The sequence below is a fragment of the Lepus europaeus genome, chromosome 14, assembly GCF_033115175.1.
Source record: "Lepus europaeus isolate LE1 chromosome 14, mLepTim1.pri, whole genome shotgun sequence".
In the NCBI taxonomy this organism is placed as follows: Eukaryota; Metazoa; Chordata; class Mammalia; order Lagomorpha; family Leporidae; genus Lepus; species Lepus europaeus.
In genome coordinates, this window is record NC_084840.1 from 16,915,807 (window position 1) to 16,941,143 (window position 25,337).

General features: G+C 61.8%; 2 protein-coding genes across 2 annotated transcripts in view; both read right to left on the reverse strand.

Moving 5' to 3' along the window:
• Window positions 1-21,784, reverse strand: part of CACNA1S (calcium voltage-gated channel subunit alpha1 S) — a 57,140-nt gene extending 35,356 nt beyond the window's left edge. Inside the window, exons 1-8 of the mRNA XM_062211246.1 lie at window positions 21,633-21,784; window positions 19,977-20,082; window positions 7,563-7,702; window positions 5,648-5,790; window positions 5,338-5,490; window positions 4,250-4,455; window positions 2,418-2,521; window positions 825-970 (exon numbers count right to left, since the gene is read on the reverse strand). Coding sequence (XP_062067230.1) covers window positions 825-970; window positions 2,418-2,521; window positions 4,250-4,455; window positions 5,338-5,490; window positions 5,648-5,790; window positions 7,563-7,702; window positions 19,977-20,082; window positions 21,633-21,784 — 1,150 coding nt within the window. The remainder of the gene's footprint in view (window positions 1-824; window positions 971-2,417; window positions 2,522-4,249; window positions 4,456-5,337; window positions 5,491-5,647; window positions 5,791-7,562; window positions 7,703-19,976; window positions 20,083-21,632) is intronic.
• A 1,378-nt stretch (window positions 21,785-23,162) lies between these two features.
• Window positions 23,163-23,681, reverse strand: ASCL5 (achaete-scute family bHLH transcription factor 5). The gene has a single exon (XM_062210741.1). It carries the CDS (start codon window positions 23,679-23,681, stop codon window positions 23,163-23,165), a length of 519 nt encoding a protein of 172 aa, XP_062066725.1.
• Window positions 23,682-25,337: the final 1,656 nt, after the last annotated feature.

A 25,337-nucleotide genomic window follows, 5' to 3' on the forward strand; every position in this document is an offset into this window, starting at 1 on the left:
GAAGCGGCCCAGGGCTGTGCACTAGGAGTCCTGTCCATCTCCAAGGTCCCAGCCCTGCCCCCAGGAAAGCTCCCCCGGAGAATCCTCTCTGCTCAGCCCCAAATGGGTTGTTCAGCCTATTAACGTCGTCGGGCAATGAAACCTTCCCGGCCCTCCCCCAAGGCAGGCACCCTAGGGGAAGCCCCTCCGCTCGGCACCAGGTGGGCTCCCCAGTCTGACGGCACTGAGCAGTGAGACCTGGGGAGGAATCTTACCTATTTCACACCCACAAACCCTTGTCCAGGGGAAGGAGAAACAGCGGGAAGAACCGGATCCATTCCCTCGTAAGCCCCAGCCTGAACACAGCTGCGCGCTCAGCTCCCAGCTCCTCCCTGAGCCCCCGCCTGGCCTGCCAGGTGTGTTGTCTCCATGAAACTGCGCAACCTTGCCTTCCCCAGACTGGGCGGGTGCGCGCGCGCTCTCTCTCTCTCTCTCTCTCTCTCTCACACACACACACACACACACTGTCAGGGTCCGTCTGGAGAGGTGCCCATCTGTTCTGATGGATGCCCTGCCCGGCTAAGCCTTGCTCCCTTGCCGACTACTCCTCTGTCTCACGTCTGAATTCTTTCTTTCGGGAAGCCCAGAGCCCACCCCACCCATCTCCGCTAACAAAGCAGGCAGCCCCGTGCTCTGGGAAAAGCCCCCCGCATGCCTGGATTCCACAGGTAAATGTGGAAGGCTTTGGGCTGCCATCACCCTGGGCAGGCAGTGTGACACCTGTTCGGGGGTGGGGAACCCATAATGGGCGGCAGGGACGCTGACCACGGCCTCTGGGCCCAGACCTTCTCTCAGGTCCTCCACGTCCATGACCTCGCCCTGCGTGATCCAGCTCATGTAGCCCCGAAGGTCCTCCTCCAGCTGCTGCTTCTCCCGCAGCTTCTGGAAGGTTCCCCTGGACTTGGCCTTCTCCCTCTCCTTGGTGAATTCCCTGAAATGAGACAGGGACGGGAGGGGGGTGTGGGATGGGAGGGGGGCGTGGGATGGGCGTGCCCCCCTCCTCTATCCCTGGGGGTCACCTGGGGTCCCTCCCCTGCCCCAGCGCGGTGGAGCAGCGCTCAGCCCCGCCCCCTGTTTCTTTCTCCTGGCCCCATCTTGCATCAGGGTGACCCATGGTGCTGGGGGAAGCGACAGGGCAGCACGAGCCTGGGACTCGGGTTTGCTGTGCCTGCTAACCCCTAGGATATCCTGGAAACATCAGTGCAGTCGACAGACCTAAGGCCTGGAGGGAACTCAGCCTAGGGGAAACCAGGCTGCGACGCTGGAGGGAGAGGACCAGGGCTCAGCAAGGGAGCCTCAGACCAGCAGAGGGCGCCCCGCGCCATGGGCCCGGCTCACACAGGACAGGTCCCCCCACCACCACCGCAGGGTGGGGCTAGGCAGAGCTTTGACCCTCTGTGCCGTGGACCCTTTTGGTGATCAACAGAGCCCGCGGGGACTCAGGCGCAAGAGAAAAACCACAGCGTAACAGAGGAACCGACTGCAATGCAGCTCGTAACCTTTAGAAAATGTGAGAGCGCAGCCTACGGCTTCCTTAACTCGCCCGCTAGAAAGATCTAGTGGCAGGCTTAATAAACAGATGTCCTCGACGCTGTGACGGGTGTGACCAACACGGCGGTTCTGTGCCGGGGATTCCTGTTAGGACGAGCGCCGGCCTCTGCCAGCGCTGCTGTGGTCCGTTAGCCATCACGACCGGGAATGCCACCTCTCAACCAGAGCCGTGCAAAATAAAGGGAAGGGCTTCGAGCCAAGTGCACCCTCCCTGGAGGGAAGCTTTGGGGGGAGGGGGTGCCGGGGGCGGGGGCAGGGCTGTTGTGGGGGGCAGAACGGCAGATTTGATGAATGAGCAATGACTCTGGTATTCGTGCTCATACTCAATCCGAAATAACGCACTTCCTCCTCCCAGCCAGCCTAGGACCTGGGGACTGTGAGCGCTGAGTCCAGAGGGGCTGGGTGGTCAGGCCGGGAGGCCACATTGCTGCCAGGGCCAGGGCAAGGGTTACCCGTGGGCAGTACTTCCAGGGGCCGGCGGCCGAGCCCGAAGGCGACCCAGGCTCTGGGTGCACACGTGTGGCACGAGGCCGGGGTCTGGGGGCTCTATCAGAGGGAGAGTGAGGGTGGGAGGGGCTTGAGGAGGAGGGAGGACAGCCGAACTTGGGAGAGCTCCTGCCTGTACCTGCTAACCAGGAAGGAAGTGCTCTTGGCCCAGCTCTGGGGGATGGGGGAAGGGGAGTGAGTGGAAGTCGAAGCCTCCAGTGCCCTGCGGTGCCTGGCTCCCCCTCTCCCTCCCCCTTCCTGTGTTCTCCCTCTTTCCTCCTCTCCCCCCACCATCTCCTCCTGCTCCCCTCCCCCGCCCAGATGCCCCTGACTCTGCTTACCCACTCAGGACTCCCAGCACCAGGTTGAGGATGAAGAAGGACCCCAGCAGGATGAGGGTGACAAAGTAGATCCAGGGCCACTCGTTCCCGATGGCATCGTTGACCTGGCCCAGGTGGAGGTGTGAGTCCTGCCCTCTGACCTGCGGCTCAGGTCCCAACCCCAGGGGACAGGAGAGGGGCTATGGGCCCAGGCCCTGGGCTGGAAGGATCTCCCGGGAGGGCCTTGCTGCCCGTCCGCCTGGCCAGCCAAGGCTGACCCGTTTTCCCTCCAGCCACGGGCATCTCCCAGGCACCACCTTGACCTCACCTCTCATGGACGCTATCTCCAGCCTTGTCTTTGCAGCCAAGAGTACCCTGGAACGGCCCCCTCACATCTCTGAGCATCCTCCCATCTGTCTAACAGGCACAGACATAAGTGCGCCCTCTTCCCAGTCTTATAACTAAGGTCATGGTCCTCTGATATGTTTGATAATTCACTCTCCTAATGTGAAAGCTTGGAAATTTGTCTGATCTAGATTTGCTAAATGACCGGCAGTTCTGCACAGCGTCCCCTCCCTAGGAACATTATTAAGAGTTCTAGGCCGGCGCCGCGGCTCACTAGGCTAATCCTCCGCCTTGCGGCGCCAGCACACCAGGTTCTAGTCCCGGTCAGGGCACTGATCCTGTCCCGGTTGCCCCTCTTCCAGGCCAGCTCTCTGCTGTGGCCAGGGAGTGCAGTGGAGGATGGCCCAAAGTCCTTGGGCCCTGCACCCCATGGGAGACCAGGATAAGCACCTGGCTCCTGCCATTGGATCAGCGCGGTGTGCCGGCCGCAGCGCGCTGGCCGCGGCGGCCATTGGAGGGTGAACCAACGGCAAAAGGAAGACCTCTCTCTCTGTCTCTCTCTCACTGTCCACTCTGCCTGTCCAAAAAAAAAAAAAAATTAAATTAAAAAAAATTAAATTAAAAAAAAAAGAGTTCTGGATTGGGGGCGGCGCTGTGGCGTAGCTGGCTAAAGCCTCCACCTGTGGCGCCAACATCCCATATGGGCGCTCGTTCGAGTCCTGGCTATTCCAGTTACAATCCAGCTCTCTGCTGTGGCCTGGGAAAGCAGCAGAAGATGGCCCAAGTTTTGGGCCCCTGCACCCGTGTGGGAGACCTGGAGGAAGCTCTTGGCTCCTGGCTCCTGGCTTCAGATCAACCCAGCTCCAGCTGCATTGGGGTGAACCAGCAGATGGAAGACCTTTCTCTCTGTCCCTCTCTCTGTCTGTAAATCTACCTCTCAACATAAATAAAGTATTTTTTAAAATAGAGCGAGTTCTGGCCTGGAGCCAAGGGAAGTGGAGTCCACTCCTGGGCCTGGTTGCTCACTAAGTCCATGACCCCGGGCAAGTTACTGGAGCCCTCTGGGCCTGGTTTCCCTGTCTGTAAAGTGGGAATCACACCTTCTGCAGTTGTAGAATTGAATGAGAAACGCGGCCTAGCTGTTAATAGTCGCAGACAACACAGCCCACCCCTAGCGCTGGCCGTGAGCTGGAAAACAGGTGCTCTTCCCAATAGCTGTGTGACGGGGGGCGGGATTAATATACAGACAAGCATCCTTGAAAGGGGGCGAAGACAAGGACTCAGGAGCGAGTCGCTCCCAGCCTGGCCGGGGAACACGGGTGACTGCTGAGTCACCTTCCTCACCCCGCCTTGGGTCCTGCACTTCTACACGCTTTGTACCATGGGGACTGCCCCAGAGGATGCTGGGATGCACACCTGGAGAAGGAGCGGCAGGCACCCCAGCCCGTGACCGGCCTGCCTCCCCACCCTCTCCCCTAGGCGGCCCAGAGGCCCAGGCCCAGACGCACCCAGTAGAGGACGTCGGTCCAGCCCTCCATGGTGATGCACTGGTACACGGTGAGCATGGAGAAGCCGAAGTTGTCAAAGTGCGTGATGCCGTGGTTGGGCCCTGGCCAGCCGCCCCGGCACTCGCTGCCGTTGATGGTGCAGGGGCGCCCCGAGCCTGTCCTGGCGCAGGGCGAGGGCTTCTCATTCTCCACCGTGGCCACGATGTCTGCAGAGGGCGGGGGCACCAGGCAACGACAGGGGAGGACAGCACAGAGGGAGAGGTGAGGTCATGGCGGAGGCCCCAGGCCCTGGCTGGGGCTCTGCTTCTAGGGTGCATGGTGCTCTGAAGCGCCCTCTACACTGAGCAACGCGACTGAGCAACACGAGCGCCGTTGGGACCCACAGAGCTTTGTAAGAGGGGGCAGCTGCCCGGCTGCACGGGGTCCTTCCTGCCTGGACGCTAACATGAAGATGTTCCTGGTGTGCTGAGCTAGGCTGTATGAGAGCCCCAGCTCTGGGGCAGTGTCCTCTCTCAGGGGAGTCCCCACCCACGCTCAGCCTGTTTTCTGCCTCGTTCCCCTGGGAGCTGCCGCTGCTGTCTCTGAAGTCCCCAGGGCTGGTGACACCTGGCGCCCCTCTCGTCCTGGCCTGTGTCCAATCCCCCTTTGCATCCCGTGGCAGCTTAGTTCCCAGGATGCAGAATGTCCCGCCTTGCCCGTGGTTACTGGGCAGGCCCAATGCCCTGACGATGGGGCCAGGTCGCTGATGGCCAGATGGGGTCCCTTTCCCGTAAAGTCGGGAGCCCCAGCTGGAGAGGGGCTTTTGTTTGTGAAGACCCCATCTGCATCTCACAGGCTGCAGAGCAGAGGCTGACATGGGTGGGCTCGGGACCACCGGCGGCTCTACCACAGTTGACTCTTGTGAGTCGGGTTTGGCACTGACCCTGCAGGGCTGCACCCCTCCAATTCCCCCTTCACGGGAGGGGCCCATTCTCAAGGCCAGCAGGTGCGGGAGGCAATGGCCTACGCAGTTCTTCACGGGCCGGGTGGCCCCACTAGAGTCGTCCCAGGACCTCTCCTACCCTGCAGTCCCCTCCCCGGGAGCTCACCTGTCCCGATGTAGTAGCAGGTCTTGTGCATCTTGCCCTTGAAGAGCTCCAGCCCGATGATGGCATAGATGATGACCATGAAGAGGACGAGCAGGGCGATGTGGAACAGGGGGAGCATGGCCTTGAAGATGGAGTTGAGGACCACCTGCAGGCCTGGGGCAGGGCAAGGGGAGAGGAGTCACCTCCTGCTGGGTCTCCTGCCCTCCCTCTCCGGAGATCCGGGAAGCCTCTGGAACCCCAAGGTGGGTGGGGGCCCCAGAATTGAGCACGCAGGGCCAGGGGGGAGGGAAGGGAGGGGCCTGCCACCCACTAGGCACCCCCGACACCAGCCGGAGGGGTCTGAGCACACGGAAGGCCCTCAGGGCCTTGACGTCCAGGCCGGCTCCTTTGCTGCTCATCGGGGCCGTGTTGCTCTGGATGACGTTGACCTGTTCCAGAATCGCTGTGAAGACCCTAGGGTGCAGGGGAGGGGAAGAGGCCATCGGTCAGAGAGGCCACTGTCCCAGGGGCATGGGGCCCCATGTCCCACCCCACTGGGGGAGGGAGCTGTGGAAAGGCCCAAGGGAGAGAAGGTGAATAGGATTCACCTCTGCTAGCTTGGATGATTTGGTAATGCCTGAGGGAGAGGAGCATTTTATTAGAAAGAATGCTGAGATCAACAGAGAAGAGTGCTGTGATCCATTTGTCATGTCTGCTGTGGGTGCAGAGTGCTGTGATCTATTTGTCATGTCTGCTGTGGGTGCAGAGTGCTGTGATCCATTTGTCATGTCTGCTGTGGGTGCAGAGTGCTGTGATCCATTTCTCATGTGTGCTCTGGGTGCAGAGTGCTGTGATCCATTTCTCATGTGTGCTCTGGGTGCAGAGTGTTGTGATCCATTAGCCATGTCTGCTCTGGGTGCAGAGTACTGTGATCCATTAGCCATGTCTGCTGTGGGTGCAGAGTGCTGTGATCCATTAGCCATGTCTTCTGTGGGTGCAGAGTGCTGTGATCCATTAGCCATGTCTGCTGTGGGTGCAGAGTGCTGTGATCCATTTCTCATGTGTGCTCTGGGTGCAGAGTGTTGTGATCCATTAGCCATGTCTGCTCTGGGTGCAGAGTACTGTGATCCATTAGCCATGTCTGCTGTGGGTGCAGAGTGCTGTGATCCATTAGCCATGTCTTCTGTGGGTGCAGAGTGCTGTGATCCATTAGCCATGTCTGCTGTGGGTGCAGAGTGCTGTGATCCATTTCTCATATGTGCTCTGGGTGCAGAGTGTTGTGATCCATTAGCTATGTCTGCTCTGGGTGCAGAGTACTGTGATCTATTAGCCATGACTGCTGTGGGTGCAGAGTGCTGTGATCTATTTGTCATGTCTGCTCTGGGTACTGCAGCAGCTCTGGGTGCTGCAGCAGCGTTGGGGTCCCTGGCCTGGGGCTGGGGACACTCCATGTGGGCTGTAGGTTGCCCAATGGTGGCCGGGAGCAGAAAGCCCAGAGCCAGCTCCCCCCAGGCTGTGCTGCCCCCAGCCTCCCTCTGTCACCCCCTCTGACTCCCCAGGTCTCCTCCTTCCTGTCCACCTCCAGCGGCTTTTCCTCTGCATCCTCCTCTGCCAGCCCAGCCTCTTGGCCTCACTGTGTGCAGAGCACCGGGGCCCTTGTGGCCCTGGGCTCTGACACTGTCACTCTGCACTCGCCTGTCTTGGCTGATGCGCAGGAAGCAGCCCTGCGCCGGCCACAGACACCCACCGTGCTCTGTGCCGATTGAAGGGCGGCACGGCGGTCGAGAGCTGAGCCTCTGGGGGTGGACGCTGGACCCAGCGGCTGCGATGCGACCCACACCTGGGTCCCCAGGCTTCGCCCTGCGAGTGCAGCCCCTGGGAGGCTGCAGGGACGCTCAAGCAGCTGGGTCCCGGATACTCAAGGGGGAGACCCAGGGTGAGAATCGGCTCCCGGCTGTGGCCTTGTCCACATTTGGACATTTGACAAGTGAACCAGAGAACGGGAGTTCTCTCTGCCTCTCTGTCCGGCTCATTTTCCAGATAAAGAAGCAGACACCAGGGGCTGAGGGATGGAGGCACGCCTGGCGGGGCAGGGGGCTGCGACCGGTGGGCGCAGGGCGGGCGGCGTGTCACTGACCGCACCCCGCCTGGGCTGTGCTTCCGTCCGCCTCGGGGTGTTGGTGCTGGGGGGCCGTGTCCGCAGAGAGGCCCAGCCTCCGCCCACCCCCGCCCCGAGCCGGGCTCACCCCAGGAAGACGATGATGAAGTCCAGCGCGTTCCAGCCGCTGCGCAGGTAGGCGTCCTGGTGGAACAGGAATCCGTAGGCGATGATCTTCATGGCGGCTTCGATGGAGAAGACGGTGAGGAAGAAGTACTCCAGCTTCTCCTGGGGGGTGGGGGGTAGAGAGGGGCCTGGTCACACCTGGCCTCCGCACACCCCCAGGGCACCCCTGCTCCCACCCTCTCTGTCCCCTCCAGCCTGTGAGCCCCCTGCCTGCCCCAGGACACTTGCACTTCCTCTGCCTGGAATGCCCCCTCCTCACCTCACCCCCACACCCGCCAGGGCCCGCACTTCCTGCAGGTCTTCACCCCAAAGCCATCCATCCCCTCACCGAGGCCTTGCTGGCCTGCAGCCTGGCCCCCGGCATGCTCACCGCTGGCTGCCCCCCCCCCCCTCCTCCGGCCCAGGAAAGAGCTCCCTGCCTCAGACGTCAGGGGCAAGGCTGGCAATGCTCTCCTTGCAGCCACTTGGACCCTGGTTGGGCAGCTCCCAAGATCGCCCCCAGCAAAGCCCACCCAGCCTCCCAAGGAGCTGTTGACCAGCCTGCTGCCTGGGCCGGGGTGCAGCACTAAACAGCTCCCGGAGGGGTGTGTGTGTGTGTGTGAGAGAGAGAGAGAGAGAGAGAGAGAGGTGACTGCTGCCCCCTGCAGTTGTGCCCACGCGAGTCTGCCCCACGGTGCAGGCCCCATTACCACAAGTGACCAACACCCACTGCCGGGCCAGGTCCACACCGCGGGCTCCCAGCCCCTTTACTCTGAGCAGAGCCAGATGGGGAACGGGCTGCCCCATCCATTCGTGATTTGAGGACATTGATTTGCTTCCAAGGGGCAGGTGTGTGCGGCGTGGGCCGCAGGCTCCCGATGGCTCATTCGTGTGCACGGGAAGCCAGAAATCTCCAAACTCGTGCCTCAGGGAATTTTCCTGGCCAGACTTGCTTTCCTTAACCTCACCCCTAATTCATTCTGCTGATTTGGGACCCCAAAGCTTCCTCCTCCCAGAAAGCAACAGAGCCTCGTCCTGAGGAGCCTGTTGGTCAGCTCTGCCTAGCACGAGGCGGGAATCCAGGGCCAAGTGCTTCGTGGAAGGAGAGCACAGAGGGAGGTCCGGACAGCGGCCTTGCTCAGAGCAGTGGAATGGGGCAGCTGGTGGGGGTGGGGGTCTCCGGTCTCCTTGGACTCAGTTGGAGGTCCCCTGGGAGTCAGGCCACAGTAAGGCAAAGGCGTATAGGAAGAGAGTGCAGTCCAGTCGGCATTTAAATTTCCAGGTCACTTCCACCCCAGGGCACAGACAGAGTAAGGTTGAGGGCAGGGAAAACAGGACCCAAAATAGCCGCGGTGCTCACAGGCCAGGCAGGCAGCCATGCGCACCACCGGAGAGCCGCCTGCACCTGCCACTGTCTGTCCAGCCACCGCCTGGCGCATCAGGGCCACGGGCCTCAGACGGGGTCACTCAGGTCCCACAGCCCAAGGCTCCAAGGCCCAGCTCTCCTCGCCCTCCTGCCCACAGCCCCATCCTGGAGAGCCTGGACTGAGAACTCGACACCCCAGGAATCCTGGGTGTGCACACAGCTGGGGCCTGGCCCAGGAGGAGCTGGAGGAGGATCAGGCTCCATCTTATACCATGAGCACAGGGCCACCAGTGTCACCTTGGGTTGGCCCCAAGGCCTCTCCAGCCCGGGCTCGGGCTTTCACAGGGTACAGGAGTATTCACTCCACCGATAGTTATTAAGCTCTGGGCCGGGTGCCCTGGGCAAGCTCTGGCCGTCTCCCCAAGATCAAAGTCATTAACCAACCCTACAGCATCCCAGGAGTCTGCCCCAGGCAGGAGGGAGGCAGCCGGTGTCTGACCCCAGGACTCTGTTTCTTTGGGAAAGTTCCCAGGTCTCTCAGACCCTCACCTGTAAAACCAAGAGGGCACCAACTGCCCTAAAGACTCATCTCAGGGCCAGCGCTGTGGGTGCCGGTTCGAGTCCCGGCTGCTCCGCTTCTAATCCCACTCCCTGCTAATGTACCTGGGAAAGCAGTGGAGGATGGCCTGAGTGTGGGAGATCTGGATGGAGTTCCTGGCTCCTGCCTGGTCCAGACTTGGCTATAGCGGCCATTTGGGAAGTGGACCAGCAGAGGGAAGACCTCTCTCTGTCTCTGTCTCTAACTCTGCCTTTCAAATAAATAAATAAATCTTAAAAAATGAAAAAGCGTCATCTTGAGGATTGGGTGGTGTGCTGTTGGCGTCAGCATCGCTGGGCGCCCTGCAGAGCCGGTAAGTGTGGCTCTTCTCAGACACCAGGCCATGGGGTGACTCTGCTCCCTGCCCCCTGCACTGTGCTCTCTGGGTTTCCACTGTGCTCTGCTGGCTTCCACGGATCTGCTGAGTGGGGCCAGGTCTGAGCGAGGCTCACCAGATCTCCGCTTTGACCCACCTTGAACTCAACTGGACTCCTTCCCCCTTTCCCTCCTGCCATACCCCTGTCTCACCCAACAGCACTGAGCCCCAAGCCAGGACCCGAAGGCTCTTTCTGGGCTCCCCCTGCCTCGCTCTTCCCGTGCACCAGGCCCCGGCCCCTAGCATCCCCTGCATCCTACCCTGCCCTTGCTGCTCCCCTCACCTGCCTTCTGCTCGCCCGCCCCCAGCCCCTTCTCTACAGGGGTCTCACGCCTCGCCGGCGGGTCTGCCATGGCTCCTGGTCATGTGCTGGTGCTTTCCACGGCAGGCAGAGCCCGCTGTGACATGTGACTGCTGGCTACTGGCCGCACCTCTGGCCCACTGGGATGACCTCCGTGTCCCCCAGCTGCCCCAGCCTCAGTGCCTCTCCCATCCTGGCCCCTCTACCTGTCACGCGGGCAGACCTGTCACCCCTTAACCCTGTGTCCTCCCTGTCCCCTAGACACCACCTCTGCGGGCTGCAGCCTCCTCCAGGTCCCGCTGTGCGTATGCGTGTCCCTAACGGTGCGGGAATCCCAGCAGCTTCTCGGCCCCAAGAGCAGGACAGACAAGGTCTTTCCCCATTGCAATAGCATTTGGGTACAGGGGCCAGGGCACCCATCACCCCAATGGTGGCTGAGGCAGGGATTTTGTCTGAACAAGCACCATCGCCCCCACCGGGGGTCCTGACATCTTACCCCCAGGGTGTAAGTCCCCTCACCCAGATGAAATTTGGGGCTCAAGGCTTCAGCCCTGTTGTTCCCTCTGTGAGATGCTCTTCCCAGATCACCCGGATGTCCCTCCAAGCCCCTCCTCCCTCCATCTTCTGACCCCGCCGTACGTCTCTCGGTAGCAGTGGGCAGCACTTGACCTTCCGGGCATTCTCGAATCCTTCAGGCTGCCTCTCCTGACCTGGTCCCTAGGAGCAGGGAGTTTCCTTTGCCAGCACCTGGGGCGGTGCCTGCCCTGCAGATCTTCGAGCCTGATTGAAGGAACCAGCGTCCAGGTGTGGTCACCCTGGGGCAGGCTGTGGGCGGCGGCCGCTCCACACCTGCTGCTGCGCTCTGAGACGAGGTAGGTGCACGCTCTGAGCAGCACTAGGTCTGTTCTATGGTGATCTGCAGCAACTTCCCTGCTTGTGCGTGGGCAGCGGATCAAGCCAGACCGGTCAGTCCCCAGGCGGGTCCCCTGTGGCGTGAGCTGTGAGGGCCCCACACCAGGAGGACCACGAGGCAGCCCACAGATGACTGGAAATCACAAACAACAGACTGGTCTTTCCCCGCTGAGCGTCTCAGAGCACGTCATGCTGCTGGGCGCATAGTAGGTGCTCAAGAAATGCTTGTTGAAGGAATGAATGCTGAGAAACTGGGATGGCTACTGCAGCATGATTCAACGGCAGGTGCAGCCCTGGGGCCTCTGTCCCTAAGAACAGACACCAGACCTCAGTCCCTGCCACCACACAAGGGGACCTCCCTGGCCTCCTGAGCTCAGGCCAGCACTGTGCACCTGCCTGCCTTTGTAAGGTGGGAGCACTGGCACCAGCTCCTACAAGGGCTTTTTTACCCATCACCCACTCCACACTTGGCTGGAGGTAGGCCTGGTGTGTGACCTTGAACCACAGACCTTGCATGTGCTCCTGGGCACTGGCACTCCCCAGGTCCTGAGCTGAACAAAGCAGGGCTCGGACCACACACCCCCTCTCCATCCCACTGCCTCTAATTTCAGGCTGAATCCCCCATCCCAAGGGTCAGCCAGCCCTAGCTGCTGCCCCATCTGGGCTTGTGGGAAGATGGGGGGGTGGTGTTTGGCTGGGCCGCCCTCCACAGGAACCTGCCCAGCCCACCTCCCTGTCTGTGGCCTGTGCCACTTCCTTCCCCAGCATCCCTGTCCCAAACACTGTGGCCTGGTCTGGGCCCCAGACAGAGCATTAATGACTGATTGGAGGGTTAGGCAAGGGCATCAGCCAGAAACATCAGAGCGACTTCTCCCTAGGCGGGTGCCTGGCACCACATGCCTGCCCACCCCCATCCCTGGGCCTGAACATCGCCCTCCTTTGGGTCAAGGCCTCACAAATCCTGCGGGTGCAGGAGACACTGGACTTGGTGTGGCTCACTCCTTGAGGAACAGCTGCTTCAAGGAGGCGAAGGGGATTTGTTGGAGGCGGAGGAATGCAGGGGGCAGGGCGGGGGTGCCTGGGCTGGGAGGAGACTCAGCGTGGCCCCTACACATCCCTCCACTCCTGGGGCCTCCCAGCAAGTGCCCAGGGGGCAGGGCAGGTCTGGCCATTGTGAGATGCTTGTCCCATACCGATGCTTGCTTTCCTCACCCGCTTCCTTCAAGCTGCTGCAGGTTCGTAGCAGGAGCCTGGGGTGTGCTTTCTAAAGTCCATGATTCATTCCAGAGCTGGGAGATCTCAAAAATATAGCTCACTTAGGTCCTTTTTTTTTTTTTTTTTTGCCAGAGTGTCTTGGTTTTCCATGCCTATAAAACTCTCATGGGCTCTTCAGCCAGATCTGATCCCTTAAGGGCTGATTCTGAGGCCAGAGTGCTGTTTAGGACATCTGCCATTCTATGAGTCTGCTGTGTATCCTGCTTCCCATGTTGGATTGTTTTCTCCCTTTTTTATTCTATCAGTTAGTATTAGCAGACACTACTCTGCAAGCAAGATCCCAGTGGAAAGAATGGGCCATCAAAGAAGGAGGTACCTTTCTCTGAAGGGAGGAGAGAACTTCCACTTTGACTATGACCTTGTCTAAATAAGATCGATGTCCGCGAACTCAAAAGGCTTCCATAGCCTTGGCAACTCCTGACAAGAGCCTAGGGAGATTACTGATGCCATAAACAAGAGTGTCAATTTGTTAAGTCAACAACAGGAGTCACTGTGCACTTACTCCTCATGTAGGATCTCTGTCCTTAACGTGTTGTTCAATGTGAATTAATGCTATAACTAGTACTCAAACAGTACTTTACACCTTATGTTCTGTGTGGGTGCAAACTGTTGAAATCTTTACTTAATATATACTAAATTGATATTCTGTATATAAAGATAATTGAAAATGATTCTTGATGTGAATGGGATGGGAGAGGGAGCAGGAGATGGGAGGGCTGCGGGTGGGAGGGAAGTTATGGGGGGGAAAAGTCATTGTGATCCATAAGCTGTACTTTGGAAATTTATATTTGGTAAATGAAAGTTAAAAAAAACTACAAAAAAAGAAGTACAGCCCACGGGCTCCAGAGGGGGTGCAGGGCCCGGGGGGCTCTGGGAGCCCCAAGGAAGCAGGGTCCAGCCTTGCTGGGGAAGCCTGCCTTATTGTGCAGGTGGAAGATCTGACTGTGAATGACCACAAGCCCCGGGACCCCCCACCCCACGGCTGGGGGCTCGGGATCCACACCAAGTGGCTGCAGAGGGAGGCAAGACATTTCTTGCACACCTCCATCGCGGACCCAAGATCGGCCCTGATTACCTGGCTTCCGGTCTTTCACAGATGAGAGTGAGACTCAGGGGAGGCGAGGGGTCCAGGGCTAGGAGGCCCCCGCCCCACCTGGGAAGCAGTCAGTTTTTCCACTGTGGCCACATCCTGGACACCCGGCCCAGCATCTCACACTTAGGGGGTTGGGCAAGGGGGCGCGGGGAGGGGAAAGGGAGCTGGGAGAGGGCACGAGCCAGGTGATAACAGCCAAGCTTCTCCCAGCAGCCACCGTAGCACCTGGCCCTATTCTAGACACACACTGCATTTAACCCTCACCCAAGCCCTGTGCGAACGGTACCCTCACTCCCGTCTTACAGATGAGGAAAACAAGGCACAGAGGGGTCCAGGAGCACATAGCTACCGAGTGGCAGCACCGTGTCACTATCCAGACAGTTCGAATCCAGTCTCTGCAGGCTCAACCCCCACCCAAGCTGGGGAGGGAGGGAAACGCATGCTGGGACATCTGGATGCATTTGTCAGGTCCTTGTGCCTGGTCTCTCACTGCCGCCCAGGCCTGGGCTCAGAGCGGCCTCGGTGGTCAGTGCGAATGGAATGCACATTTATGGAGTGTGAGGTCAGTGCGTCTAACAGTCAGGAGAGGGTGGACACAGTGGTCCCCTCGCCCGGGGAGGCCACAGAGGAGCTGAGCACTCAGGGCAAAGCCTCCAGGCCCAGCTGGGAGGCAGGTTGGCCGGACCTGACAGCTCCATTGCTCTCCCATGATCCACAGAGCCACAGAGCCAGAGCCAGGGCTTGGTCCGAGGCGTTTGCTGTTGAGTTGTTGCAGCATCCACAGCCCCTTGCCCTGGCACAGGGAGGGGGTGCGAACGGCAGAGGGGGTGCCAGGTGCAAGAGCCAGGAGCAGGGTCCTCGCTGGGCTGACAGTCAGGTTTTCCTTTCGTTTACAGCTCCCCGTGGTTGCCCTGTGGGTCCTGGGTGTCTGAAGGGCAAGGCCAGAGCTAGGGGGTCCTTCCCAGACCTCAGCCTGCCCCACGAGCAGGTGGGACAGGCGGTGGCCACAGGAGGAGGCGGCAGCACATTCCTGACCCTATATAAAGACACTGCCCTGGTTGCCAGAGGCTTGGGCCACAGCCTCCCTGCCGCAGCAAAACGGCAACCTGAGCCCCAGGAATGCGGCAGGGGGCGGTGCCCGCCCCGGAGCCCAGAAGGGGCTGGACACAGCGGGCAGCCATCCAGAGCTTGGAAATAGGCTGAGGCAGGACGCTGTCCCCTTGTCGTGTCGCCTTGGAACACTTGGGGACAGGCCTGGCCAGCGATGACTTCATTCTCTGGGGTGGTTTTGACATTGGGGTCCATCATCCTCCCTGGTAGGAGGCAGCTGGCCCCACCTCTGGCATTCCAAACACTGCCCGGTGTCCACCCACCCCCACCCCCCCACCCCCCCACCCCCCCACCCCACCCCACCCCCCACCCCCGCCCCAGGCTGGCGGCAGGCAGGCCTCCAGGAATGCACCTTCATTGCATTCTCACTGCTCAGTCCCTGGGGTGCACGTGACTTCTGCGCTGGGAGGGCAGCCTGGTGGGCACAGTGTCCTCGCCCGGTGGGCCATTCACCCGCTCGGCACCCACCAGGCAATCCTAGCTTCTCATTCTTCCCCCTGGGTCCCTGCTGCCCTCCAACTGGCTTTGCCCCACTGCTGCTCCCTTAGGAGGGGATCAGTCCTGGACACGAGCGCCTCCTGTCCTTTAATCAGAGCCGCGTTCTGGCTTTCTGGAAGACCCAGCACTGCTCTGACGGGGACAGGAGCTGATGCAGCCAAAGCTTCTGTCTCCAGGCCACGGCCGGTAACCAGTGACGGCCATCGTCACCGTGCTGGCTCACGGGGGCCCCCTGGGCTGGCCCGGGCTGGCGTGGTGGCCCTTGAATGTCTCCCTGGAGTCACCCAGGGGCCCCCTATGGAAGCAGAACTCCTTTGGGTCTTGGGAGCAGGCAGCACCTAAGGGGCGGAGCTGGCTTCGAGTCTGGAAGGGCCCGGGTCCTGGTCTTGGCTCCCACCTGTGTTTGGGTGTCTCCCTGCCCTTCCTCGGGCACAGGTGCCTCTGTGTGACCCCTTCCCCAGCTTTCGCTCTCCTGTGCTAACCACAGGCACCCCAAGCCTCAGGCAGCTCCTGAGAGGCGGGGCTGGACACCCTGAGTGTTGGCTGTGGCCCCGGGGCAGGTGGCAACTCCATGGCCTGGAGGAAGAAGATGGCAGCAGGCCGGGCCTGGGAGCCTCTCCCCAAGGGGCAGGGGTGGCTCCTCCTCTCTCCTCTCTCTGCCCCAGGCGCGACACAGTCCACTGCGCTTGAGTGCTGACTCCTCTGCACCTCAGTTTACTCATCTGTAACATGGGCCCAACAACAGCACCTGCCTCGTGGGCACGGAGGCCAGGGAGCGCAGCCTGCCGGGCCACCGGGTGTCAGCGTGGGGCGCCAGGAGCCCACCAGGTAGTTGGATGTTTTGGGGAGAGATTGAAGGGTTAAAGAGAAATCAGCAGTGGATAGACAGGGGTGGAGGGGAGAGGAATGCTTTGATCTGTAGTAATCCCTGTGGGGCTCAAGCCCTTTGAATCTTGAACTTTCTGGGGGTCTCTATGGCTTCCTGGTTGGGCAGCCCAGGCCCAGGCCCAGGCCCCTGGGGACCTGCATGGTAGAAGGTCTTGGCTCAGCCAGATACTTCCCTCAGGAACACAACATCAGGGGCGGCAGTAGGGACCACCTGTGACCTGAGAGCTGGCTTTGAACCCGAGCTGCTCCACTTCTGATCCAGCTCTCCGCTAATAAGCCTGGGAAAGCAGCAGGAGATGGCCCAAGTGCTTGGGCTCCCGCACCCACGTGGGAGACCAGGATGGAGCTCCAGGCTCCTGGCTTCAGCCTGGACCACCCTTGGCCATTGTGGCCATTTAGGGAGTAAACCAGCAGATGGAAGATATATCTCTCTCTTTCTCTCTCTCTTGCTCTCTCCCTTTAAAATAAATGAATAAATTTTTTTTCTTTAAAGAATACAACATCACTCCTACCCTACCAATGAGGGACCAGAGAGTCAGATAACTGGCCGAGATCACACAGCTGGTGTGAGTGGGCCCTGGCTGGAAAGCACGCATCTGGGCTGTAGAACCCGTTCTCCTAACCACCGTGCCACATTGCCTCGCCCGTCCCGCTGAGCTCGGAGCCCACTCCCTGATCCACGCAGCTGGCCAGGGCACCAGCAGCCAGAGCCTCCATCCTGCCTGGGGCACACTGTGTCCTTGCCCCCTCTGGGCCTCAGTGCCCTCCTGTGTTCCAAGAGGACCCCAAGCTTTCCCGCTGACACAGGACAGGCACACTCGGGGGTACCTGGGGACCCCGGGAAACCAGGGCTGCAGGTCCTTCACCCCCAGAAAATGCTACTGGGCGGGCAGGCAGGCGGGGGCTCCCGGAGGGACCTCGCAGGGAAGCCACCTCCCACAGCGGCAGGACCCCGCCCACCGCCAAGGGTGCCCATGTCCCCGCCTTGGCTTGCACCACAGGAAGCCTTGTGTGCCCACCTCTGCCCCCGCCAGTGTGCTATGAGCCACGGTGAGGTTTTCTCTGATGCCAGACCCTCCAGACACCTGCTGAGCTTGCTGATGGCTTAACCAGGTTCTCCCTGAGGGCTCTGTGCTGCCGCCTCGGGAAGCGGCACCGCTTTGGCTTTGGTCCCCCGCTCCGCAAGCCGGGTGTCAGCCTTGCCTTCTCCTGTCCCCTGCTTCCATCCGGGCCTGTAGTTAGGAACCTGTCCCCTCCACTCCTGCCTGTGACCTCCCTCAGCCCCGCCTCCCGTCCATCTGGACCGTCTGGGCCAGTCTCTCTCTCTCTCCCTGTTCCCTCCACCCCTCTCGCCCTGGGCTGTGACACTTTTCTCTCTGACTCTGGCCTGCAGACTCCGGCCCACGTGGCTCCCTCCCTTGCCTGCTCTTCCTGCCCAGCCCACCCCGACCTAGAGTGGCCCACAATAGTTGTGCGGGAGAGAGGACAGTGCAAATGAACACAGGGGACTCCCTTCGAAAAATAGGGAACAAGTGCAGATCAATGTACTAAAATGCAAGGCTGCTCACGCTGGTTCCCGGCCTGTCATGGTGGGGTTTTTTTTTTGCTGCGATTTAGTGTTGTGGGAGACAGATACATACCATCCCAGCTCCCCCAACACACATACACCCCTACCCCCTCTGACAAACTGACACCCTGGGCCCTGGCATCCCCCTTTACGCAGACCCGCTGCCTACCTCCACCACAGACAGGCAACAGCTGACACTGAGCACCTGCGTGGGGTCAGGCCTGGAGGCGCAACCTTGCCCGTGGTAGGGACACAGCCTACTCAGGGACAAGCCCTACCCTGGACAGCTGAGACACCAAAGGCCACAGACCCCACCCGAGCCGCCCGACTCCCGCCTTCAGGCCCCTGCCAGGCACCCCGGGGAGCCAGGGGGCCAGAAGTCGAGCCAAGACGCCACCCTTTGAGGCAGGGATGAGGTTGCAAGCCAGGACCACGGGTGAGCCGCGTGGGCCAGCTCCCAGCATGGCTGCCACTGCCCCAGTGGACCTCACTCACGAAACGGAGCTTCCAAGACCAAATGAACGTCACATCTCACCATGGCGCCCACGGAGCATCAACCCCAAGTGTGGGGCCCTTCCGAGCTCGGGGCTCTGTGGCACTGCATGGGCCTTGTCCTCCTCCAGGTCTCAGCTCCGACATCCCACCCTGGCCCCAGGTCCAGCCCGGGTGCTCGCCCAGGATTGCTCAGTGTCCCCAGCCTCACCCATGTCCCTCTCATTCAGTCGGCTTGGCAGTCACTCCCTAGAGAGTGGGTTTGACGAAGTTGCCTGAAGACGGGGCCTAGGTCGCTTTTGTTCAGAGCTCTGTGCCCAGTGGGTGCCAAGGCTACGACGGGCAGTTGATACGCATGTGCTAAAGGCCGGAGAAAGGCAGTGCAGAGTTGGCACCAGGGCCTCACTTCCTAAAAGCTACGGTTCCTTCGGAAAACCCCAGCCTTTCTTAGACACCTGCCAGGCAGCCCCCAGGTCCGAGGGAGGGGGCTCCCCACTCCCCGTCCTCCCTCCTCCCCCTGCCCTCCTAGGGGTTTTATGGAGAGAACACATTGGCAAGCGCAGGGAGGGGCTGGCAGTGCTGTCCCCGGCCCCTCCTGGTCACCATCCTGGTCCCACCGAGCTGCACGTTCCCTCTTCCGGGAAATCCTTAGCCCGTGTCTATGAGCTCTAGACCTAACCCGAGGTGCGGCAGCTCCAGCCCACAACCTGGAGGGCCACACACAGGGCCACCGGCACACCCTGGCAGCCATTTTGTCTCCAGAAGCGGAACCGCTAAGGTGTAATGCGATACCCTTCTCGGAGGGCTGGGCCATTTGTCCCAGTCTCAACTGCTGGGGCAGTACAAACCAAGGCCTTGAAAGGGGGGCTCCGTGCAGGGAGAGGAGGGCCTGGGGGCCGCCATGGCCCTGCCCTGGTCAGCCCCGCTCTGTCTGTGTGCTCCGGAGCTCACAGCAAGCACACGTTCAGAATCACAGAGACAGACCGCCCAGAGACCCGCACACAGGCAGGCAGAGACAACGCCCCTGTGCTGGGCCCGGGCGCAGGCTCCCGGCCTCCCTCGCGCCTGCAGGTTCTGTGGGCAGGCAAGGCCCTGCTGTGATGGTGGCGCCGTCGTCCCCAGCCCACCGAGGGCTTCCCTTGATCGCACGGGGTGCTGAGACCTGAGTGAGACCCTCCCACAGACCCAGATGTGAGGGCCCCTGGGAAAGGGACCGAGTGTCCCTGACCTCAGTCTCCTCGTCTTTGAAATGGGCCTGATGATGTCACCTCCCAGAGTGTTAACTTACCCCCAAGAGTAATCCCGGGGCTCACGTCATGCAGTAAACTATTTAGCACAGAGCCTGATGCTTACGAACCAGCGTCATAAATGCTGACCGTTACGTTACCATCCAGCTGTTGGGTGAGTGTGGACTTGTTCCTCTCTCAGGTGAGGAGGAGGTAGGACAACCCAGCTTGAAAGTCCCTACAGCTTTGGCCTCGCGTGGTTTCAGGCGCGTTTGGTAGGGAGGGGAGATGTATACATGCAGTATATACATTCCAGAATCTTCCCTCCATCCCCAGATCACCCTCCGCCCTGAAGGCGTGCTTCTTGGGGTACATCCGGGGAAGGGGGATTGGGCTTCAATCTGCGTAGCTCACTAGCAGACCTCATTCAGCCTCAGTTTCACATCTGTCTAAGGGGCTACTTTCCAGGGTAGCTGTGCAGATGAAATGGGTTGACTCCTACAGGTGCTTAGCATGGTGCCTGGGCCCAGGGCCTAGCCGCTGGGCGCTGGGTGGTGACAATCCAGGATCCCGCATAGGAGGCGTTGTGCCCTGCAGGCCACTGGGAAGACAAGGTCTGTGTGCATCTCAGCTGCACCCCCAGCCCAGCAGGGCCCTGGGGGCCTCCCCGCCTGGGGCTGCAGGCCCCGTCTTACCAGGCCCAGGTTCAGAGAGTTGTTGTCATCCTCTGGCATGGGCAGGTACACGGCCAGGGCCACACAGTTGGCAAAGATGGTGAGCAGGATGATGGTCTCAAAGGGTCTGGTGTCAGGGTTAAGGAGGCACGGCGTCTGCGGGGTTGAGGCGGGGAGAGCGCTAGGTCCGTGCGGACCAGGACGGCGGCGCCAGGTGATGGGCAGTGCCTGGGGACTTTCCTCCCATTGCCCCCTCCCTACTCTGCAGCCCACCCCCACTCCTCACAAACAGGGAACTTCCTCTTCGTCTCTCTGGGCCTGCAATGGTCCTGTGTCCAGCTGTGGGGTAACTGCCTTCAGGGCTGGAGGCCCTAACACTGCTCCACTCCAGGTGCGTGCACGCACTTGGTGCCGCTGCCTCTTCCTCTTTGGAGCTATGATTTTCTGGGATTCTGGCCAGAGCACCCACACGAGCTCCCCAAGAGAAACAGGCAGGCCCCAGGCTCAGCGCCCACACGCAGGGCTGGGAAAGGGAGGGGATGGCCAGATAAAGGCTGGTTCCCAGAGGCGGGCAGGATGTGTATACTCCCACCCATCCACACATTCACACATCGCCCCCCCACCCCCGCCATGGCACCCCCGGCCCTGCCATTCTGCTGTCTGGACTGGCTGGCCCTAGACAGCCAGCGCAGGTGCGGGCGAAGTTAGGGGAGGGGGAGTGTGGGTGGCTGGGGTGCAGTCTGGGGAAGCGGCCGGCAGGCAGACCCTGCACAGGGCGGGATTGGAAAACCCCCTTCCGTGCCAGCAGCCTCCAACAGCTGAGAGGAGAGTCAGGGCGAGGCTGAGAGAGGAGCAGCAGGAGGGCAGGAGGCAGGCGGAGGACCGGGAGCCCAGGTGAGTGTGCTCTGGCCCCGGCCTGTGCGCTGCGGGAGCAGGGCAGACGCTGGCTGGCCCCACGCTGTCTCTCTCCTCTCCCCTCATTCGCCTTTCTTCCAGGGAGCAGCTGGTGGCAGCCCAGCCTTCCAGAGCCCTTCAGAAATATTTCAAATACTCCTGACACGCTCTCAGCACCCACCCTGCACAGGCCTCCCCTCCTCTCTGGAGCGCCTTCCCCCCACCCCCCAAATAACCCTGGGCATTTTCATCATTCTCCACCCCCCCCACCCCCCCACCCCCGAGCTCATGCAAACCCCGAAGGGGATCTGCAGGCCCTGCCCGGGTAGGGTCTCAGCCAGATCAGCCCGGCCTGCTGGGCTTGCGTCTTCGGGGAGTGGAACTCCCCGCAACCCAGGCCTCCAGCCGTCCCAGTGCCACCTCCCTTCACCATCAGACCCCCTCGATGGGGGGGTTTTCTCAAGAGGCCATCACTTCCCCTTTCTGCCCCCTTTCCACTCCCCAAGAAAGCCCTGCTGCCAAGACCTCCGTGGTGTCCCCGGTCCTGTAGATTTGGGCGCAGCTGGCGAGCGTCCCCGTGAAACAGGCCCAGCCTTCGACGGTCAGGGTTGTCACCCAGGACTAGGGCTGCCCACTGGGGCCCCAGCATCTCCCACCAATTCCTCCTCCCACCCCCCACCCCCACTCCGCCAAGTAAGCCCGGGCAGTGTCCCCCGGCCCTCAGAGTGCGCTCTGTGCCCCTCCCCGGTAGCACGAGCTGCCCAGGGCCCGGCCAAAGGATACTTCCACTCCACGATGCTGATGCATGCCTTCCTCAGCGGGTTCTGCAGGGTCAGGCAGAACAGAGCCCGGGGCGGCCTGGGAAGGACCTCGGGCAGGGGCTTCTTGGGCTGTTTCTTCCTCAGGCCCTCGTCCTGGGGTGAGGATGGCTCCATGGCTTCCCTGGCCACGGCGCTCCCTGCTGCTCCCCCACCCCGTGGCCCTCTCTTCCTTGTGTCCCCAGTGTTCCCCGCCTTGGGGACTGGGCCGCTGAGCTTGCCGGGCGAAGCCTGCCCTGCTGAGCCAGCGGGGGTGGGGGTGGGAGGATTATACTAGCTGCTCCCGGCAGTAAAATTAGCCTCCCCTCGGCTCCCTGCTGTCCAGGCCAGGCAGCTGTCACTCCTTCCAGCCCAGCCAGTGACATCCCAATCTGCCCCTGGGAGGGGTGGGGGTTGGGAGGGGAACTCGCATACAGCCTGAGGTGGACAGGGGCAGTGAGAACCTGGGGGGTGGGGGGCGTGCAAGGCAGGGGCAGGTGCTGGGTGGCCTAACCTATCTCAGGCCTGCCCAGGCTCACCTCAACCCATGCATGCCCCCCGTGAGGTCACGGTGACCCTCTTCCCATGGAGTGGAAGGAAGGCTCCTGGGACATCCTGGAGCCTGCACACCTCTGGTGCACACCTGCCACACTGTGGTGACGCCCTGCGCCACCTGCGCAGGGGCTGAGTGTCTCATCTCTGGGCCCCAGGGCCCTTCCTGCACAGTCTCTGGCATATGCTAAACTCTCTGCAGCTACTAGGAGAATGCTAGAACTAACAGGAGACCCCCCAACACGCTCCAAGCGCTCTTGGGGCCACGTGTGGGCACCAGGGCCGGTGAGGGTAGCGGGGACCCAGAAATCGCAAATTCAGCAGTTCTTTTATTGGGTGCAAACACGGTACCAGTGTGTTCTCCGACGCTTACGGTCTCTGGGCAAAACCCGCAGTCCTTCTCCAACCTGGGCACCAGGACAGGCCTCAGGAAGGGGTGGGAGGAGAGGGACCTCGGAGGCAGCCAGCGCGGCCGCCAGCGCGCACACCTCGCCTCTTCCCACGCCGGTCTGTCCCACCTGGGCCGCGAGGGAAGCCCTGGCCCGGCTGCCCCGCCCTCCCTCTGAGGTCCTCTCTCGCGGGGTCGCTTATATTTGAGGCCATCCGTGGAGAGCGGTGGCATGGCCCTTCCGAGACTCCGGCTCGCCTCCTGGCGACTCCTCAGAGAGCTTGAGCGGCCTGCGGCCACGGAGGACGGAGCTACCGGGGCCAGCTGGGCTCCGAGCTTCCCCAAGCCAGGGCCGAGTCAGAAGTGGAGGTGGAGCCGGACGCGGCGGTGCGGGTCCCTAGTGGCCACGCTGCATCCTGGCGGCGGCGCAGCGCGCACCGGCGAGGTCCCGGGACCTTGGGGCTCCTCCCGTCTCTACAGCGGCGCTCGCCGCCCCCCTGCCTGGCCCCTCCGCCCGGAGCTGGTGGGTAGGGAGGCTGTAGTGGACACGGGCGGGGTCTGCGGCCTTGGGCCGGGTCACTGGCTGGATTCCTCGTTCTCTAAGAAAGGCGAGGAGGAGAAGCGGGAGGTGTCGGCCGGCTGGGGCGGCGCGCGGGCCGGGCCGTCGGGCGCGGCGCTCAGCAGCTCCTGCAGGTGCTTGATGTAGCGGATGGCGGCGCGCAGCGTCTCCACCTTGCTCAGCCGCTTCTCGGCCAGGGCGCCCGGCAGGTGCCCGCGCAGGCGCGCGTAACCCTCGTTGACGCACTTGACCCGCTGCCGCTCGCGCTCGTTGCGCTTCTGGATGAAGGCGGGCTCGAAGGGGTAGTCGTAGACCCCGAAGGCCCCGGGGAAGGGCACGTAGGGGAACACTCCCGCGTAGGCGTCGCAATAGGGCGGCTCCGCGGGGCCCGGGTACAGCAGGAAGGGCGCGGGGCCCAGGGGATCGGTGGGGGGCAGGGGCGCCTGCGGGGGCGGGGGCACGACACCCAGCTGCATGCAGGTGGGGGCCCCCATGGGCCTCCGGTCCACCAGGGCGTGGCAGAAGTTGTTGTTCATGGTGCCGCGTGGAGCGGGGCCCAGAGCGACGCCCTCACCAGGTTGCACCTGCTGGGGCTCTGCCGGGTCCTGGCCACGGGGACCAGTCACATCGCCAGCAGCCACTCCCAGTGCTTGCTAATGCCTCTTCCCGCCCTTTGGGGAGGCTCCCCAGGACTCCCTAAGGCGAGCCATGGCTCAGCACACCTGTGGCCCCGCACGGGGGCTCAGCGGGTCCCCTCTCCAATCCGGCACGGAGCACTGCGCAGCTCTGAGGGCCTGCGCCCTCGCCCTCGGCACCCATGGGCGGGCGACTGACCCGCCCCGCTGCCTGCCTCCTGGGGCCCAGTGCAGGCGCCTCCACGGGCACTAACCCCAACTCCCCCCAGCCTCTTCTCCCCCAGTGCAGGTTCTTGATCCTCAAGGCTTTCGGGGTCCCCAGGCTGCCCAGGGGTCTCGAGCTGGCTGGCGGCTGCTCTTCTCTCGCGAGTGCGGGGGCTCAGCACAGGGCGTCCAGGGAGGGCCGGTGTGTCTGAGGAGGAGGGGGAGAGTGAACATGTCAGTTAGGAAGGGTGGACAGTAGGGGCTTCTAGAGGCTACCCCCTCGCCCCGTGGCTGGAAGCGTTGTGATGGAGGCGCTGTGACTGCCGGAGAGGCCAAGATCGGGGTTCGAATCGTGCCTTCACCCTTTGCTACTTTGGTGGCCCTCAGGAAAACATCCTACACAGCAGGGGAATCACATGTGAGAATCAGGTGGAAACACAGCCCCAAACACCTCCCGCAGGCTCACAAAAGGCCAGCAATTCATTTCCTTTGAGAACGGGGGACCCTCCTGGGCCTGACCTCCGAAGGGGCTCAGGAGCCCCCAGGTCAGCGCCCGGCAGCACCTGAGGGGGATAGCTCTGGGGAGGGCTACCAACAGCCACAGGGCGCCGCCTGGCGGAGGGACACCCACAGAGGCCTGGCCTGGCCCACCGTGGTCCTGGATCCGCGCTCTCCCGGGATGGGGTGGAGGGCGCCGGGTTTCTCCTGCATGGCACTTTCACTCCTTCCCTTCTGTGTGCCGAGCCCGAGCCCACCCCCGGCAGGCGGAGGTACCACTCAGATCGCCGTGAAATAACAGGGAGGATTAGGCAGAAGGCTGGGCTCGCTGGCATGGGACTTAATTACACGGAGCCTTTCCCGGGATCGCGGAAGCTGTTATTTCAGAAATGAGTGGTTTGTGCTGAGCCAAGTGCCACCAAGCAGTTATCACACCGAGGTAGGTGTCCCTTTGCCCCACGCCCCCCTTCCTGCGGTCCACACCTTAGCACTCAGGGCTCCGCCGCTGTTCCCGCAGAGGAAGGTGCTCAGGTGCACTGAGTGAGTGAGCGGGGGCGCTGTGGCCCACAGGAGGGCAGCCAGGCCCCGCTCCCTCCTGGCCGGGGGCAGTCCCAGGCGCGTCTCCCCCTGCACCCTCGCTCTGTCCTTGTGCAGCCCCCGACCCAGCTCCCAGCTACCTTTGTCCTCCACGAGAGCCAAGAACAATCAGCAGTGGCTGCAGACATCACGGAGTCTTGGGCACGCCCTGCAGGGGCAGCAGACCTGTAGGACATCCGGGCAAATGCACCTGCTCCTCCCCTTCTCCAGGGGCCCCGAACGTTCTAGAAAATCTCTCCCTCACAGACCTCTTGTTTT